Source organism: Zalophus californianus, chromosome 7 (assembly GCF_009762305.2).
Source record: "Zalophus californianus isolate mZalCal1 chromosome 7, mZalCal1.pri.v2, whole genome shotgun sequence".
Lineage (NCBI taxonomy): Eukaryota > Metazoa > Chordata > Mammalia > Carnivora > Otariidae > Zalophus > Zalophus californianus.
Genome location: NC_045601.1, coordinates 40,623,297 through 40,639,347, shown reverse-complemented (window position 1 = coordinate 40,639,347; position 16,051 = coordinate 40,623,297). Strand labels below are relative to the sequence as shown.

The 16,051-nt window shown below is 37.6% G+C and overlaps 1 protein-coding gene across 12 annotated transcripts in view; it reads left to right on the top strand.

Annotated features, from left to right (window-relative positions):
* The window catches only part of PKIB (cAMP-dependent protein kinase inhibitor beta), a 142,761-nt gene that overhangs the window by 114,359 nt on the left and 12,351 nt on the right, over nucleotides 1-16,051 (top strand). For 6 of the 12 annotated variants that reach the window (XM_027602619.1, XM_027602617.1, XM_027602623.1 and 3 more), the window contains one exon: nucleotides 5,220-5,324. The exons of 4 other annotated variants lie outside the window; for them this stretch is intronic. In XM_027602619.1, the coding sequence (XP_027458420.1) occupies nucleotides 5,240-5,324 (85 nt within the window). In that variant the 5' untranslated portion in view covers nucleotides 5,220-5,239. Of the gene's footprint in view, nucleotides 1-5,219; nucleotides 5,325-10,794; nucleotides 10,870-16,051 lie in introns of those variants that run through there. 2 more of the 12 variants (XM_027602622.1, XM_027602627.1) reach the window with 2 other exon arrangements.

Sequence of the window (16,051 nt, the reverse complement as noted above, 5' to 3'; positions counted from 1 at the left end):
GATTTTATTGATTTATTTGAGAGAGAGAGAATGAGAGAGAGAGAGAGCGCATGAGAGGGGGGAGGGTCAGAGGGAGAAGCAGACTCCCTGCTGAGCAGGGAGCCTGATGCGGGACTTGATCCCGGGACTCCAGGATCATGACCTGAGGCGAAGGCAGTCGCCTAACCAACTGAGCCACCCAGGCGCCCCACATAAAAGTTTATATTGACCTCTTACTATTTTCATTGAATTCTGGTAATTGTGATGTAAGATAAGTTGGAAAGTAAAATTAACAACCTGAAAATAACAGTAATTAAATTATAGAGATTATACCACCAGCAATAAGAATTTGCTTTCATTTTACTCTGGGAAAGAATTTTAAGACATCTGAATGTGTGTGTTCACAGATTATATAATTATACCATGTGTATATATATTATATAATAGTTAATTAGAAGTATAAAGAGAATAAAAAATTAATTTTTATTCAAAGTTGTGCATATTATTGCAATCAATGATCTTTATTTTTAAGATTCAAAATTGAATGAAAATTTTCATATTAGATGAATTGCTTGCAAAATGTGAGTTTGATTCAACACTATGGAGAATATGAGGTTAAAATCAAGAAAATATTCTTGATAAGGTGATTCATGTGTATGGTAGATGGCATAGAGGTGAATTTTAGGTGGTGTCTGGTCCCTAACTCTATAATTCTGGGCATTTCTATGCTATCTAATCTCTTCTAAAGTTATAAGGGTCTATGAATCTAGAAGGGAGGCAATAAAATGAAACAGAAAACCATGTTTTGGAATCACATGTAACAAGGCTTAAATCTTAATTTGGAACAAGTTCCTAATATGTGAAAGATTCAATTTTGTTTGTCTCATTTGGACTATGGGTATAATTCCCACCCTATCTCACCTGACCCTGTATCTCTAACATTTGTGGTAAAGATTAAATAAAATAATGTATATAAAGCAATCCATTATACCTAGGTAACTAAAGGATCAATTAAGAGTAGCTGTTTTAAATGTGTCTAGCTGATAATTAAAATAATTACTCCTTTACACTTCCTTTAATGCTTTCCAGAGACATTGTTTGTTGTGCAATGATACATGTTCACTTAAGTTTCTGATTAGTTTTTTTAAAGATTTATTTATTTATTTTAGAGAGAGCATAAGCAGGAGGGGTAGAGGGAGAGGGAGAGAGAATCCTAAACAGACTCCACACTGAGCATGAAAGCCTGACACGGAACTCGATCTCATGACCCTGCGATCATGACCTGAGCCAAAACAGAGTAACCTGACTGACCAACTGGACCACCCAGGCACCCCTCATTAGTTTTTTAAAATGTGAACAAAGAGCCATAGTCTTGAAAGTCGAAGTTGTCTCTGGAAATAACCTGACTTTTTCAGAGAGAGGGTTTTTTAAGTTATCTGTAACTGGAAAATTGAGAACAGACTTTAGAGTGGGAAAGAGTATATGACAACATAAAAGTTAGTTTTTGTTTCTGGGAAGAGAATTGAATCATTCACTAGCTGGTGAGAGAGGAATTCAAGATGTGACAAGGTCCTCGGTATTATCTGAGTCTCTGGGAAGGTGCCCAGTTCTCTGGGTTGAGCTGGAGGGGAATTAAGCAATAGAAATTTGAATGAAGTTAGGAAACCCAAGTATAGACAGAACTATGACTTAATTCTCAGGGAAACATAGCATCTTAAAGAAGCTTCATATTTAGCAGAACCCTAGGAAGATAGAGAAGCAATGGTGAGAAGAAGTGCCTCAGCAGATGGGCCACGTGGAGTTCCCAGACCCCCAGCCAGACGGGTGCAGGAGAAAGACTAAAATGAACTCAAGAAGGGCACAGGGTGGTTTAAATAGACCCTCAATTAAACTTGCTGCCTGGGGCTGGCTGCCTGGGCCCTGTAGAGGAGCTGAAAGTTTGAATGCTTTCTTCAAGATCCCAGTATTGTGTATTTTTTTTATTATTATGTTATATTAATCACCATACATTACATCATTACTTTTTGATGTAGTGTTCCATGATTCATTGTTTGCATATAACACCCAGTGCTCGATGCAGAATGTGCCCTCTTTAATACCCATCACTAGGCTAACCCATCTCCCCACCCTCCTCCCCTCTAGAACCCTCAGTTTGTTTCTCAGAGTCCATAGTCTCTTGTGGTTCGTCTCCCCCTCCGATTCCCCCCCTTCATTCTTCCCCTCCTGCTATCTTCTTCTTCTTCTTCTTCTTTTTTTTAACATATAATGTATTGTTTGTTTCAGAGGTACAGTATTGTGTATTCTGACAAGTGAAATGAGTGCTTTGGTCACTATTAGTGTATCTAGAGCTCCAAAGGGGATAAGGGGTATCCTAGTGAAGCTTTGTATTGTAGTCTTAGTATGTGTAGAGAATTCTGTTACCTTGATTTTTATTTTGGGTTCTGTGAAGAGATTCCCAGAGTTCTTTACCCCAAAGGAGGCAACTCTTGGGCAATGTACAAAAATGTACAGATGGGACCAATTGTTATCACCTAAAGTGTGCCAATCATGCTGACCCTTAGGTTTTCTCCTTTATCAGCGACATCCTGGTTAAGGGATGAAAAACAGCAGCTCTCCACTGAGTCCCATCATGTATGATTGTGATGATATCAACAGTAAAATGTATGAACTCCCACTGCTAGTCATTTATTTGATTCTAACGGGCCCCCCAAGTAGCTGAAGGCTCTGGGAAAGGCATGGCCTCCACCAGCACTGTGACATCTGTCGAGAAACTGAAGAGCCACCCCCTCTGCGGGTGGATCATATCAGAGGGCCCAGGTTTGACTTTATCCAGTAGCAAGGAAGGCTCAGAAGCTATGCTGAGCTTTTGGGGTGCTGCTTTAATAACTCAAGGCGTAATGGCTAGCCAGGTACAAAGGGTCACGGGCTCAAGGTTTGTGAGAGTTTTATTTCCAGAAAAACCCACTATATGGCCAGTAATTGCTATTCTAATGGTATATAGTGCCAAGCCAAGAAAGGCAATTTCTTGCATCAGAAGTCCATGGGCAAGTTATGGCCAGCATAGGTGGTCCAGAAACTCTAGGAGCCATGAAAGATGGTTACTGAAGCCTCTTATGGTGAAGAGGTTTCTGAGGGTACAAACTGGAGTGCTTGTTGATTTCAATTTGGACAGATTTTTAGAGCCTTTTATTGGTGGGATCCCCTTTCAAGGTGGGCTAATTTGTTAATAACAACATTAGTGACGTTAAGTAAAATTTGTAATTGAAGAATATGTTACCTCCAGAACCCAAAAGGGACTAAAAATGTTGAAGTTGTCTTAACCATGTGAGTGCTGAGATGGTCAATACCTGTTTCTTTTTATTCTTTTTAAAGATTTTATTTATTTATTTACAGAGCACAAGAGTGGGGAGGGGCAGGGAGAGAGGGAGAGAGGGAGCGAGAGAATCCCAAGTGGACTCCTCGCTGAACATAGAGCCCAATGCTAATTGGATGGAGTCAGCAATTTCAGTAATTAGGTCGTTGGGTGTAGAGACCTTAATGGGATGGGACCATGGCATTACAGTTGCGGCAATCCACTATAGGCCACCATTCATTTGTTCCAGATTTAAGGAACAGGCCAAATAAAGCTGTTAAATGGAATAGCAGTGGGATCAGGGAAGAATTCACTCCTTACCTTTTAAATAACAAGGTTTTAATCCTTGAGGACATTGTTTTAAATTACATTGAGTCATGTTAACTATTTAATGGGGTTGGGGGGGTAGGGAGTGGGGGATGGGTCGTGAGTTCTTATTTTGTTAAGCCAGTAATTTTCATTTATTTTTTATTGGGTAAGAGTGTCCATGCTCACTATGGGATATTTTAGGGCAATGAGTGCTATAACCATAGGGAATTTAAGCTAGACAAAAGTTCCTATAGTTAAGGAGAGTCATACCTATTTGTCTTCTACCTTATATTCAGTAACTCCCTTAAGTAAATCCCTCATTATAAGGGATGCCATGTTTACCTTTAGTGTGATTCAAGGTATAACTGTAATTTTAGCCTTAGTGTTCGTTAAGATCAATTGGTGAATTTCTGCAGATATTAAAATTAATTCAGGGATGCCTGGGTGGCTCGGTCATTTAAGTATCTAACTCTTGGTTTCAGTTCAGGCCATGATCTCATGGGTCATGGGATCAAAACCCATGTTGGACTCCACGCTCAGCAGGGGGTATGCTTAAAGTTTCTCTCCTTCTGCCCCTCCCTCACCTTTATCTCTCTTAAATAAATAAATAAATCTTAAAAAAAATTAACTCAGAATCTAGATTATACAGGCACACAAGACAATCAGTGTCCTTTTATCTTTTGCTATATATATGTTTCAGTAAATTTTGGATTTCCAGTTAGGTCAAATTATAGGCCTTTGTTTTAAGTTGTTTCTTGTTGGTTTTCTCTTCCTGTGTTCAGGGTTCATACTTTCTTTTCTTTTTTTATTTATCTTGTTATTGTTGTTTGGTGACTGGATATACTTGAGGTGGGGGTGGGGAATGGTGCTCTCCACTCCTATCATATTTATAAGTTTCTTCCCCCAGAGAACCTCAAATCAGTATCATCATGGTTGGGAGTATCCCCAATAGCAATAGCTGGTTTATAGACCATGGGCTTATGTTCCATTTGAATTAACCCCTTCATGATGCCACAAGGGTGCCATGGGTGTTTTGTTGAGGATTAGGATGTTTGTTGCAACGGAGACATGGTGAGCAGAGTAGTGCTGTGGAAGAGTTGTGGGCCTACCACCAGACTTGTTGGATCAGAACCCTCTTCTGCTGTGGCCCCACCTCTTCTGTCATGTGGACTTCCTTTTTTTTTTTTTCTCTCTCTGTTCAAAATCGCTGAAAGTATTTTAGGTTTTTAGCCACACAAAGTTGCAGCTTTCAGTTTCTGTCTGCACAATCACCTGTACTGCAGACCTTCTAGGTATTTATGGGGAAAGTTTCAGGACCTTGGCAGCCTCCTTTGTAGGGGGTTGCCTCTTCGTCCAGGGAATGCCAGTCTTCCTGGGATCAAGGTCCATATCCAGTAAAGTCATTTTGTCTATGGCTTAGACAGAGACCATAAGGCCAATGATTGCAAGACTAGCCCTTTGGTGTGCTGGTAGGCAGCAATACTGAGCAAAGCCTAGGTACACTGGCTATGAGTTTTGTTTTGGGAGAGCAGTTGAGTACCAATGTTCCTTCCTCCCCCTACCTTTTTTTTTTCACCAGCCCCTGGGCCACGGGCCACGATGGATGTGCACCTCGATACTCCTGAGGGTCAGGAGAGCGCAAGCAACAGTGGCAAGGGAAGCAACGGCACAGGAAACCAGCAAGGTCACTACCCTTGCATGAACAACTGGGATGCTATGCTCAATTCTCTACAGGGTGGTGATCTCCTTTCTTTCCACAAACCTCACAAAAGGCTATCTGTGGGCCTGTCCCAGAGGTGCACAATTACAATGTCTGTATAGCTTCCCCAAGCAGCTGCTGATAGTCACCAGGCAGGCAGGGTGACGTAGGCTGATCCTTGGTAAGCAGAGACCACCTGCCAAACAGACTAAACCTGACATCACCAGGTTATAGCAGGATACAGTGAAATAACAATTCTCATCTTGGGGGCAAGAGAGTTTTAGGGTGGAAAGTGATGGCAACACCTGGTAAATACAACAGAGTATCACACAGGACATAGCCCAATCCTGCCAGCAATTAGCTCTTCCATCTCAGGCAGCCTTACCATATCACAGAATCAGATTAGTTAACCAAGAGCAATTAATTAAGGCTGACCAGGTGTCCTCAGTCACGGTGGAGCTTATCATGTGGTTTGGGACACAGTGGTTTCTATTGCCTCTTATTCACCCCCTTGGTAAGGGAGAGATTCCTGCCCTGGGGCTATGGGAATAGCTAAACATTCAGCACTTGCCACTGAACAGATGAGATTGACAGCAAATTTTTAGTCACATATATTTATAGCTCAGGAAGAAGGGTACTGAAGGCCATGCAGGGCTTCATAGGGATTGCACTTAGGAACAGAGTGAACAACCAAGGAGAATATAGGAGGCAAACTTTGTAGTAACACGAGTGTGTGGTGCCTCCTGGTTCTTACAAGATGATATGATTGGTTTGTTTGAATAATTCCACAGGCTTGCAAAAACCACAACTTAAGGATAAGTAGGAACTGTGCCTGGTCCCTTTGTTTGGCTAGCATACCTTATCCATGAAAACAGAGTGGGGAAGGAAACTTATAGTTAGGCCATTTGAAAGCCCTCCCAGATGTCAAGGCAGCATATAATATTAAGCCTTATTTTAGGCCTTACACCACATGGAGAAATGAATTCTGTGTATGATTGTGAGTTGGTTGGAAATTTACCCCAGAGAGAATAAATTTTAATGTGGAGGTGAATGATTATACTTGAAATCACAAAACTATTTTCTTCTCTGAAGGAAAAATGGGGATCTGTGAGTTAAAATAAGTTCTGTTAAAGAATAATGCATTTACATCATTGCACATCTGTTTTTTTGACTGAGTAAAATGAATATCTTGCTGTTACTTGTATAAAAAATTATTGAGGGGCACCTGGCTGGCTTAGTTCATAGAGAATCCAACTCTAAATCACAGGGTTGTAAGTCTGAGCACCATGTTGGATGTAGAGATCACTTAAAATATAAATATAAAACAAAACCCGTTTGTCTCCACCACTATACCATGAAACAAGACAGTGAGCATTATTTAAAAAAAATTATTGAAACTTAACTAGAACTTCTTTTTATAAAATAATGGAAGACTTAATGTCCTTTAGAAAGCCCTAGTACACAACATTCTACAATGTAGGATATATTTTCAAAAAATTTTTTTTAAGATTTTATTTATTTATTTATTTATTTAGAGAGAGCATGTGCACACATGCATTGGGGGGAGGGGCCGAAGGGGAGAGAGAGAGAGAGAGAGAGAGACTCTTAAGCAGACTCCATGCCCATCATGGAGCCCTATGCAGAGCTTGAGCTCACGACCCTGAGATCATGACCAGAACCAAAATCAAGAATTAGACATTTAACTGACTGAGCCTCCCAGGTGCCCCCTTTATAAAAATTTTTAAAATTAATGCTCATGTTGGCAAATAAGAGAATTCTTCATAAGCCCAGAACAATGAGAAATCACAAATCTAGGGGCATGTGAGTGGTGTACTCACTTCTCTGAGTTCCCAGTAATTCACAATTTCTGTTTTAAAAAGCCATGTTCTGGGGACAAGGAAAGAAACTTAGGAACCACTCAAATTGGAAAATCAAATTGGGTCCCCAGCATAAGGCTTAGGCTTTTGAAGAATGACATGCTCAGTCCAAGGATAATGTGGCAAAACCCTAACCTTCAGAGGAAGACAGTGAGGATACTTGCCAGTCTTGTCCTTGACTTAGGTGGAAAAGGGGAGGAAATTCTCCTGATCATTTATTATAAGCGGAAATCACACAGGTTTGCAACTTTGTAGTGTGAAAAATTTCATGCTGAGAATTTAAAGCTAACCAATTTAGTAGTGCTCCCGGACCCCAGTAGAGGCAAATTCAGAGCCTATATAAAGGAAAACACTTTAATTAGGGTCTCAGGTTATTTCAAGGAAAAAGTTTTAAAAAATATAAGTTTACAACCATAAATCATGAAACATGCAAGGAAATAAGCCACCATGAGATAGATTATACAGAAACAAATAACATAATCACAGTATAAAGAATTCAGATATTAGGATTATTCATACAGAATTTTAAAAAATAGACTTCATATATTTGAAAAGATAAATGTGGGTATTTAAGTTATAAATAAAGAACAAAATACTATAATACAGTGAAGCAGACTTGAAAAAGAGCAAAACAGATTGTCTAGAAATGGAAAATATAAATTAAAACTTGATATGTAGTTTATGTAGCAGATTAGACACAGATGAAGAGATAACTAGTGAATGGGAAGATAGATCTGAGTACATGCAGAATACGGGTGCCTGGGTGGCTCAGTCGTTAAGTGTCTGCCTTTGGCTCAGGTCATGATCCCAGGGTCCTGGGATGGAGTCCCGCATTGGGCTCCCCGCTCAGTGGGAAGCCTGCTTCTCCCTCTCCCACTCCCCCTGCTTGTGTTCCCTCTCTCTCTGTCTCTCTCTGTTGAAAAATAAATAAAATCTTTAAAAAAAAAATTGAATACATGCAGAATATAACACAGAGAAACAAAAGAAAGGGAAACTATGAAAGGTTGAGAGACATGGTTAATAGAGTGTCTACCTCATGTGTCTAATTGGAATTTCCAAGGAAATAATAAAGAAAAAAAGTAATATTTAAATAAATACCACCTGAGAATTTTCCAGAATTGGTGAGTCTTAAATTCAGGAATATTAACAAATCTTGAGAAGGTTAAACAAAAAGGTACCTAGGCACCTTGTATGACATTTCAGAACACCAAAGAGATAAACCCTCAAAATTAGCCAGAAAAAAAGACTCCACAAACCACCAAGTATGACAATTATACCATCAGTGTATTAATCAGGGTTCTCTAGAAAAACAGAACCAATAGGGTATATGTTTATTATAAATAATTGACTCATGCTATTATGGAGATTGAGAAATTCCAAGATCTGTAGTCAGTAAGCTGGAGACCCAGGAGAGACAATGGTATAGTTCCCTTCCAAGTCTAAGGGCCTTAGAAGCAGAAGAGCGATGATTTAAGTTCCAGTCCCAGTCTGAATCTGAAGGCAGGGGAGAGACTGGTGCCCCAGCTGTGAGACAGTCAGGCAGAGAGGGCAAATTTTTCCTTCCTTAGTCTTTTATTATATTGAGGACTTCAGTGGCTTGGAGAAGGCAATCTTCTTTACTTAGTCCATTGATCCAAATGTTAATTCCAGAAACACCCTCACAGACACACCCAGAATATTGTTTAAACAAATACTGGGCACCCTATGGTTCAGCCAAGTTGCCACATAAAATTATTATATTCAACAACCGTCTTAACAGCAAAAATGGAATAAAGTAGGTTAGTATTTTGAAGTGCTTGTAGAAGGTAACTTCAACCTAGAATAGTGTACCAAGATGAGGATAAAATAGATCTTTTCAGACATACAAAACCCACTAATTTCCCAAAGGAATTTCTAAAAGCTGTACTTTAAGGGAAAGGGGGAATTATCTGAGAATTGCAATGTGCAAAAAAAAAAAAATGTGGAAATACAATGGTATTATGGATATAAAGAGGAATGTAGTTCTTAGATACATGCTGAACTATTTGATGGGAAGTGTTATGGTATCAGAAGCTTCCTTTCAAATGATTGACAAAAACTGTGTGTATGTTTACAGAGAGAGAGTAAATATAGCTGTTACCAATTGTTGAAATCAAATGGAGGTTATACACTGTTTTTTCAATTTATCTGTATGACAATATTTAAATACAAAATTCAAGGGAAGAAACCATAACTTGAAGTCACTCATTTAATAATCTTAGAATTTTGTCACAAATTATTATAAGCCCCATCTCTTTTTTTCCATGATCAACAATCTTCCCATCAATGTCAATACCTAGTTTTCTGGTGTTTCCTCTCTAAGAATCCTCCAAGATCACCAGCAATGGTTCAGTGATCACATCACCAGCTTTGCCCTTTTCACAAATCAAAGACCATATGTATGTGTCTATTTCTGGAATCTCTATTTTATTCTATTATTCTGTCTATCCTTGAAGAATGCCACACTATCTTAATACCTAAAACTTTGTAATCAATCTTTATATCTGATGATCTAAGTCCTTAAACTTTATAATGAGTTCTCATTGTAAGTCCTTCTACCTTTTTCCTTCCTTTTTAAATAAGAAGTTATTCTTGGGTATGTTGTATTTACATATAAATTCTGTGATCAGCATATCACTCTTACGGTGGATTTGCTTACAGAACTTCCATTTTTAATAGCCTTCTAACAATACTCCTTCACATCAGTCTCTATTTGCCGACAATGCATCTTATGCACACTTTTATTATGTGACTTAGAAGTGTTTATGGTTCCCCAGGGCTCAGAGGGAGGAACACAATCTCCTTTTTTTTTTTTTTTTTTAAGATTTATTTATTTATTTGAGGGAGAGAGAGAGCTTGTGTGCCCGGGGTGGGGGGTGGGGGGACGGGGGGCGGGGCAGAAGGAGAGGGAGAGAGAGAGAGAGAGAGGCAGACTCTCTGCTGAGTGTGGAGCCTAACACCGGGCTTGAACTCATGACCCTGAGATCACAACCTGAGCTGAAATCAAGAGTGGGGGATACTTAACCAACTTAGCCACCAGGTGCCCCCACAATCTCCTTTTAATGGCATTCATTTTCTTTGCAATTTGGGTTACAGTGATGACTATGATCCAACTTATTTTTCCAACTCTACATGGCTTAACATTCCATGAGAGCTAGATGTTTCCTTTTCCTTTACTTGGAAGTTGCCTTTTACACTCACTTCATGTGTTAGCTTGCATTATTTCCCTGGCTTGGTAAGCCTTTTCTTGTCTTTTTTATCTGTATGAATCCCTCCCAAATATTAGGGCCCAATGTGTGTTCTATAGCTTCTATGAAGTCTTTTTTAATCACCCCAAAATTCAATAGCCATTTCCCTTTTATACTTCTATAGCATTTTTCATTTATACCACTTAGATGGATATATCATATGTTGACTTCTGTTTTTACATTCCCTTTAATGTGCATGTATTTCGTCTGTACAATTAGGTCACATACTTTTTCAGAGTAAAGACCATGCATTATGCTTTTTTGTGTGTGTCCCCACTCTGGTAATTACAGTGTTTAGTCTTATTTCTCTAGAATCTTGTCCTGAATGAAGGATGCTCAATAACAGTTGGCTGAATGAAGGCTGAATCTCTGTTCAACAAATATTTGGTGAGATGTAATAGAAGGAGCAATGTATGAGGTGTCAGATGAAATGGTTTCTGGGCTTGCCTCTGCCATTCGCTAGCTCTGTTGCTTAGCCAAATCATTTCATTTTTATGATCCTCAGTTTTCTCACCTTTAAAATGAAGATGGTAATGACTGCCCCACAGTACAGAATCACATGCACTGAATTTCACTAAAGTGATTTAAAATGGTGTGTGTTCAACCCATGTTTATACCTTTTTTCACATAATAAAAATCTTCATCATAGAAAATTTAGAAAGCACAAAGTTCTGAGAATAGAAATCATGTATAATAACACCACTCATGAAGAACTACTGTTAAAATTTTGGATATTTCCCTTATCATGCTTTTCTGAGCATCTGTTTTGAAAATTATTATATATACTGGCTTTGAACTTTTTTATTATGCCTGTTGAATATATTTTAGATACCATTTTTCATGAAGATTCATTTTTTTCTAATGAACTTATATAATATTAAAGAAACATAGTAACAGACTGTATTATTTTTACAAAAGGCTTTTTTAAAAGGTTAGATGCATCCATATAAATAATTTCATTTCTATTAACCTAATTTTAGGCAAACATCAATATACATAATTTGAAGAACAAAAATCTTTCAATGGTAGGACTTTTCTTTCTGAAGTTACTTGCTATTTGGTTGGGAATTTTTTTTTTTTTTTTTTGCCTATATGATCCAGAAAATCCTCAAAACAACTTTAAAATTTTTGCTACTGTGATTTTGATTGAATTTTTTGCTTGATGAAACACTAAAATGATTTCTTCTTCTGCAAAGAAAAATAAAATACTGAAGAGAACTTAGGAAACAAATCAGAGCTTGAAAAGGCTCAATCATTTCCTCATTTTTCTCATTTGGAAGAAAAAAAGATGAAAATTAAATCTATTCAAAAAGAGACTAAAAAACATCCTAAAGAATTTTTTTTTTTACTTTGATGAAATAGGAGAAAAAGACATTACTGGAACTTTTAAAGTTGTGTACATTTTAAAAAGCATCTTACCTATAAATCAACTTTATTCAATTTAATTAAGGAAAGGTTTGTGAATGATTTCAGTCCTCAGTCATGTTTTTCATGTTTGAGCTTTTGGCTCTGTCTATTTTACATAGTTGGTATGAGCCCTGAAATGTTGATTTGCTAGAAAATTTCCTTTTTTCAAACTTTCATTAAAAATTCAGAATTGTGTCAGCCTGAAAACGATTATATTTTATAAGATATGATCAAATGATTTATAAAAGATATGACAAAATGATATTAAATAAATATAATTTAACTTCAAAATACAGACATGTAAGATGTTTGTGTGCATCTGTGTTTGTGAACACTGAAAAAATTCTGTTAGGATATGCGCCAGAATTATAATAGTACTATCACTGGATAATGGGTAAAAGGAAATTTCCTTTTTTTTCTTCCAGAAGAATTGTCATTTTTTTCCCAACAATGAGCATGTATTATTTTCATATGCAAAAAGAAAAGAATTCATTTTGAAAGAGAAATGTGGAAGGATAATTGTTTCATTCAGTAAACAAACTCTATCAGAGTACCTACTGAGTGAGTGCCAGGCATGACTTAGTGCTATGGATACATCAGTGAAAAACCTATAAAAACCTGTGCCTACAAAAACCTATGCCTTTGTGGAGCTTACACTGTAGTAGAGGGAGATAGTAAACAGCAGTGCAATCATAGTAAGTTATAATATGTGTTATAGCTACTAAGTGCTAAGGGAAAATAGAGCAAGTTAAGGGAGGTTAGGAGTAACCGGGAGAAGACATTGTTTTAAAGGGGGTGAGGAGGCTTATTGAAAAGGCAGAATTCTCTTGCTAATTTTGTGATCCTTCTTTCCTCACCATATAATGTTGTTATGCTATTACTCAGATTAAGAATTGTTTTTCAGGTTTCATGAAGAAATAGAGAATTCCAATCCCATTTTAGCTAGTAATGAAACACCCAAACATAGTTCATTGCTGAAAGTATACAAACGGTTTACCCTTAGGGAGAAACCATGATGAATGGTGTAAGATGTGGTCTTCTGTGACAGGTGGCTTATGTGGAAGAGATGTTGCAGAACGGTAGCCAACTTGGAGGGGTTTCGGGGGGCAGAATGTAAATTTTTTATGCTGTTTTCCTCCGAAACACCAAATTTCTGGAAATATCTCTGTGTTAATCTTTTCTTGTCTTTGTAACTTACAATGTCAGAGGCTGTCTCTAGAGCCAAAGGAAAAGCCTTCTTTAACAGGATAATCAATGTTTATAATGATAATCTATTATAGTGCCTATAAATTATTATGATTGATTTCTAAACAAATTTCATTTGTGTGGTCGTTAACCAAGCATGTTTATATCCATTAGTTTGTTGGGTTCCAAGGTAGTAAAATAGGTAATATTAATTCTACTTTTGATAAATGTAGAAACTTAATTAACAGAGAAGTTAAATGTCTTGTTGAAAGTTGCAAGTTTAGGGGCACCTTTGTGGCTCAGTTGTTAAGCCTGAGCCTTCAGCTCAGGTCATGATACCAGGGTCCTGGGATCGAGCCCCACGTTGGGCTCCCTGCTCAGCAGAAAGCCTGCTTCTCCCTCTCTCACTCCCCCTGCTTGTGTACCCTCTCTCACTGTGTCTCTCTCTGTCAAATAAATAAATAAAATTTAAAAAAAAAAGGAAAGAAAGTTGCAATTTTATTAGAAGGCAATGCAAGATTCTGCTACATGCTCACTTTTAGGTGACCAAACTTTCCACTATTCCATTTGGGCTGCTTAATAAATATGAGGACTGATTTAAGGGCAGTCATTCCAAGGGTGTATTAAGGTAGTTCAGTAATGCTGTCTTTGCTCAAAGCTCTGCTCTGAAATATTGAAATAGAATTCTTCTGAATATATGCAAATCTAAATTACTTAAGGAAGCTTTGAAGAAAACCTGAAGTCATTTCAGTACAAAGAAATGGGTGATCAATTGGGATAGTTTTTAATTAAAAACAATTCACTATAAAATATAACGTTGTATTTTAAATGTAGCATTATTCTTCCATTATATTATATAGGAGTATAAAGTGGGTTGCACTGATGAAATCACAAAAATATTTTGAGAGGTGAAATACAAATGTAGTTCCTAAAGTAATGGCTTTGATGAATACGGTACACATTTATATATATAAATTTGTGTACGTTAGTAAAAATATTTCTTTTGTTTTGTATCACTACATTTTTCCTTTTGAAGACAGATGAGCATATATAAGTTATAAAAATTTTCTGAAATAAAAGCAGGCAGTTTAAAGTATCCAAGCTTAAGCTATTGCTTTAGATTACCTTTACAATGGAATAATAATTATGGGACTATTTTTTGTCATAGATGTATCACTCTCAATAATAATCTCAGGTAAAGAAAATAAGCCCAGAGGCTAAAGGCTCTATTTTTTTCCCCTTGTTGAGAATGAAAATGATAAAAGAGAATTAGTTAAATGAGTTAAAACTATAGGATCTGGGCTATTTAAAGTGTTAGAGGACTTCATATTTGCACAAGGGAAAGCTGATAGAATTGTGTGTTAACTGACTTTAGGTAGGGCAGTCTGTTCACAGTTTAATGTTTATGAATCCCTTCCAGAGACCCGATGTCTGAAGAATGTAACTATTCATATGCCTTGGGTGAGGGTGATTCCATAAGAGTTTTTGCATTAACTTCTGCTCTGCATATGACAATTGATGTTACCCACACCTGCAAGGCATTGTATTTGCCACTAGCCTACATCCTGCCCTACTTTATTGGTGATGTCATAAAATTCATTTTAATATTTGATTAACTGAACTTTCAGTCTTTATTGAGAATATTAATAATTAAAAGCACCTTCACTAGCTATGTTTGCCTGCCCATAATTTATAGATAGCAGCTATTAATTCAATATTTATTTATTGAATTTATTAGGCAACTATAATGTACTAGGTAGAGGGATACAAAGGCATTTTTACCATGACCATGTTGGTCAGATTAGCTTCCCTTTTTCTCCTTCCTACTGATGTCATCGAAAGTCACTTGACATTTTAAAACCACCATCTCATTAAAAAAAGGAAATGACTTCTTAGGACTTGCACGGACACCCTCTGCACAGACAGGTTGTGTTCACTCAGGCATGGAAGTGGTACAAGCAAACCATGGGATCCTCAAAATTATTTCATTTTCCCAGTAGTGCAAATTCAGTTCTTGGGCTTTTGTGAGCTTGGAGAGTCTTTGTGCCTTTTTTGAAATCTAAGATTTCAAAAGTTATTTTGAGAGGTTATTTTGTGTTCGAATTAAAAAGTTATTTTGTGTCCGAAAATGGTTGGAAAAGGCAAAGATGAGAAGTGAATGATCTGAGAGCAGTCTCTCTCTGGAATTTGCTCGCTCTTTCTCCGGGACCCCCCTCTGCAGCTCTGCCCCATCTTCTCTTTTGGAACTAACCACTCCTTCCTGTGTGCATGTCGGGGAGCTGCCTGTCATGCAGCCTTTCCAGGTCTCCAATTGAGGCAGGGGAAGTCTTTACTTATTGTGGTAAATAGCACAGTGCTTTACACACAGTCGGTGTTAAATAAATACTTTTTGAATTGAATCCAAATACTTCCTTAAGTAGGCTCCGGTACCTTAATGAAATAAGAAAACAATGATACTTGAGTCCCTTGAATAGAAAGGAAAATGTGAGGAATACGTGAGAATGAAGGCGTACAGGTAGGGTTTGAGGTAAAGCGCGGGGGGCGGGGGGAATGAAAATGGTTCCTTCTAATTCAAGCTAAGTGCTCTCAAATTCTGATCACTCAGAAAGATAGAAATAAAAAGGTGGGAAGTAAAAGGCCAAATCTATGTCAGATGTAAAATAAGAGGGATACTTTGCAACAACTTAAAACCATTTAGAATTACGTTCATCTAAAGGAGAACTGAAAATATCACTGTGTGTGCTGGATACCACCCATCATGCATAATTCCCACACACACACACGTATGGGCTACTCGAGATAACGTACTAATAATTAGGGAAATCTGTTTTGGAGAGGAGCAGGGGGAGTCATGATAATGGCAGAAAGAATACTGTCTGAACTTAGAAAAGACTTTGACACAAACTGGCTGTATCACGTTAATGCATCACGGAAGTGTCTGGGTCTGTATCACTTACTATTTTGGGAAGCTGCAAGG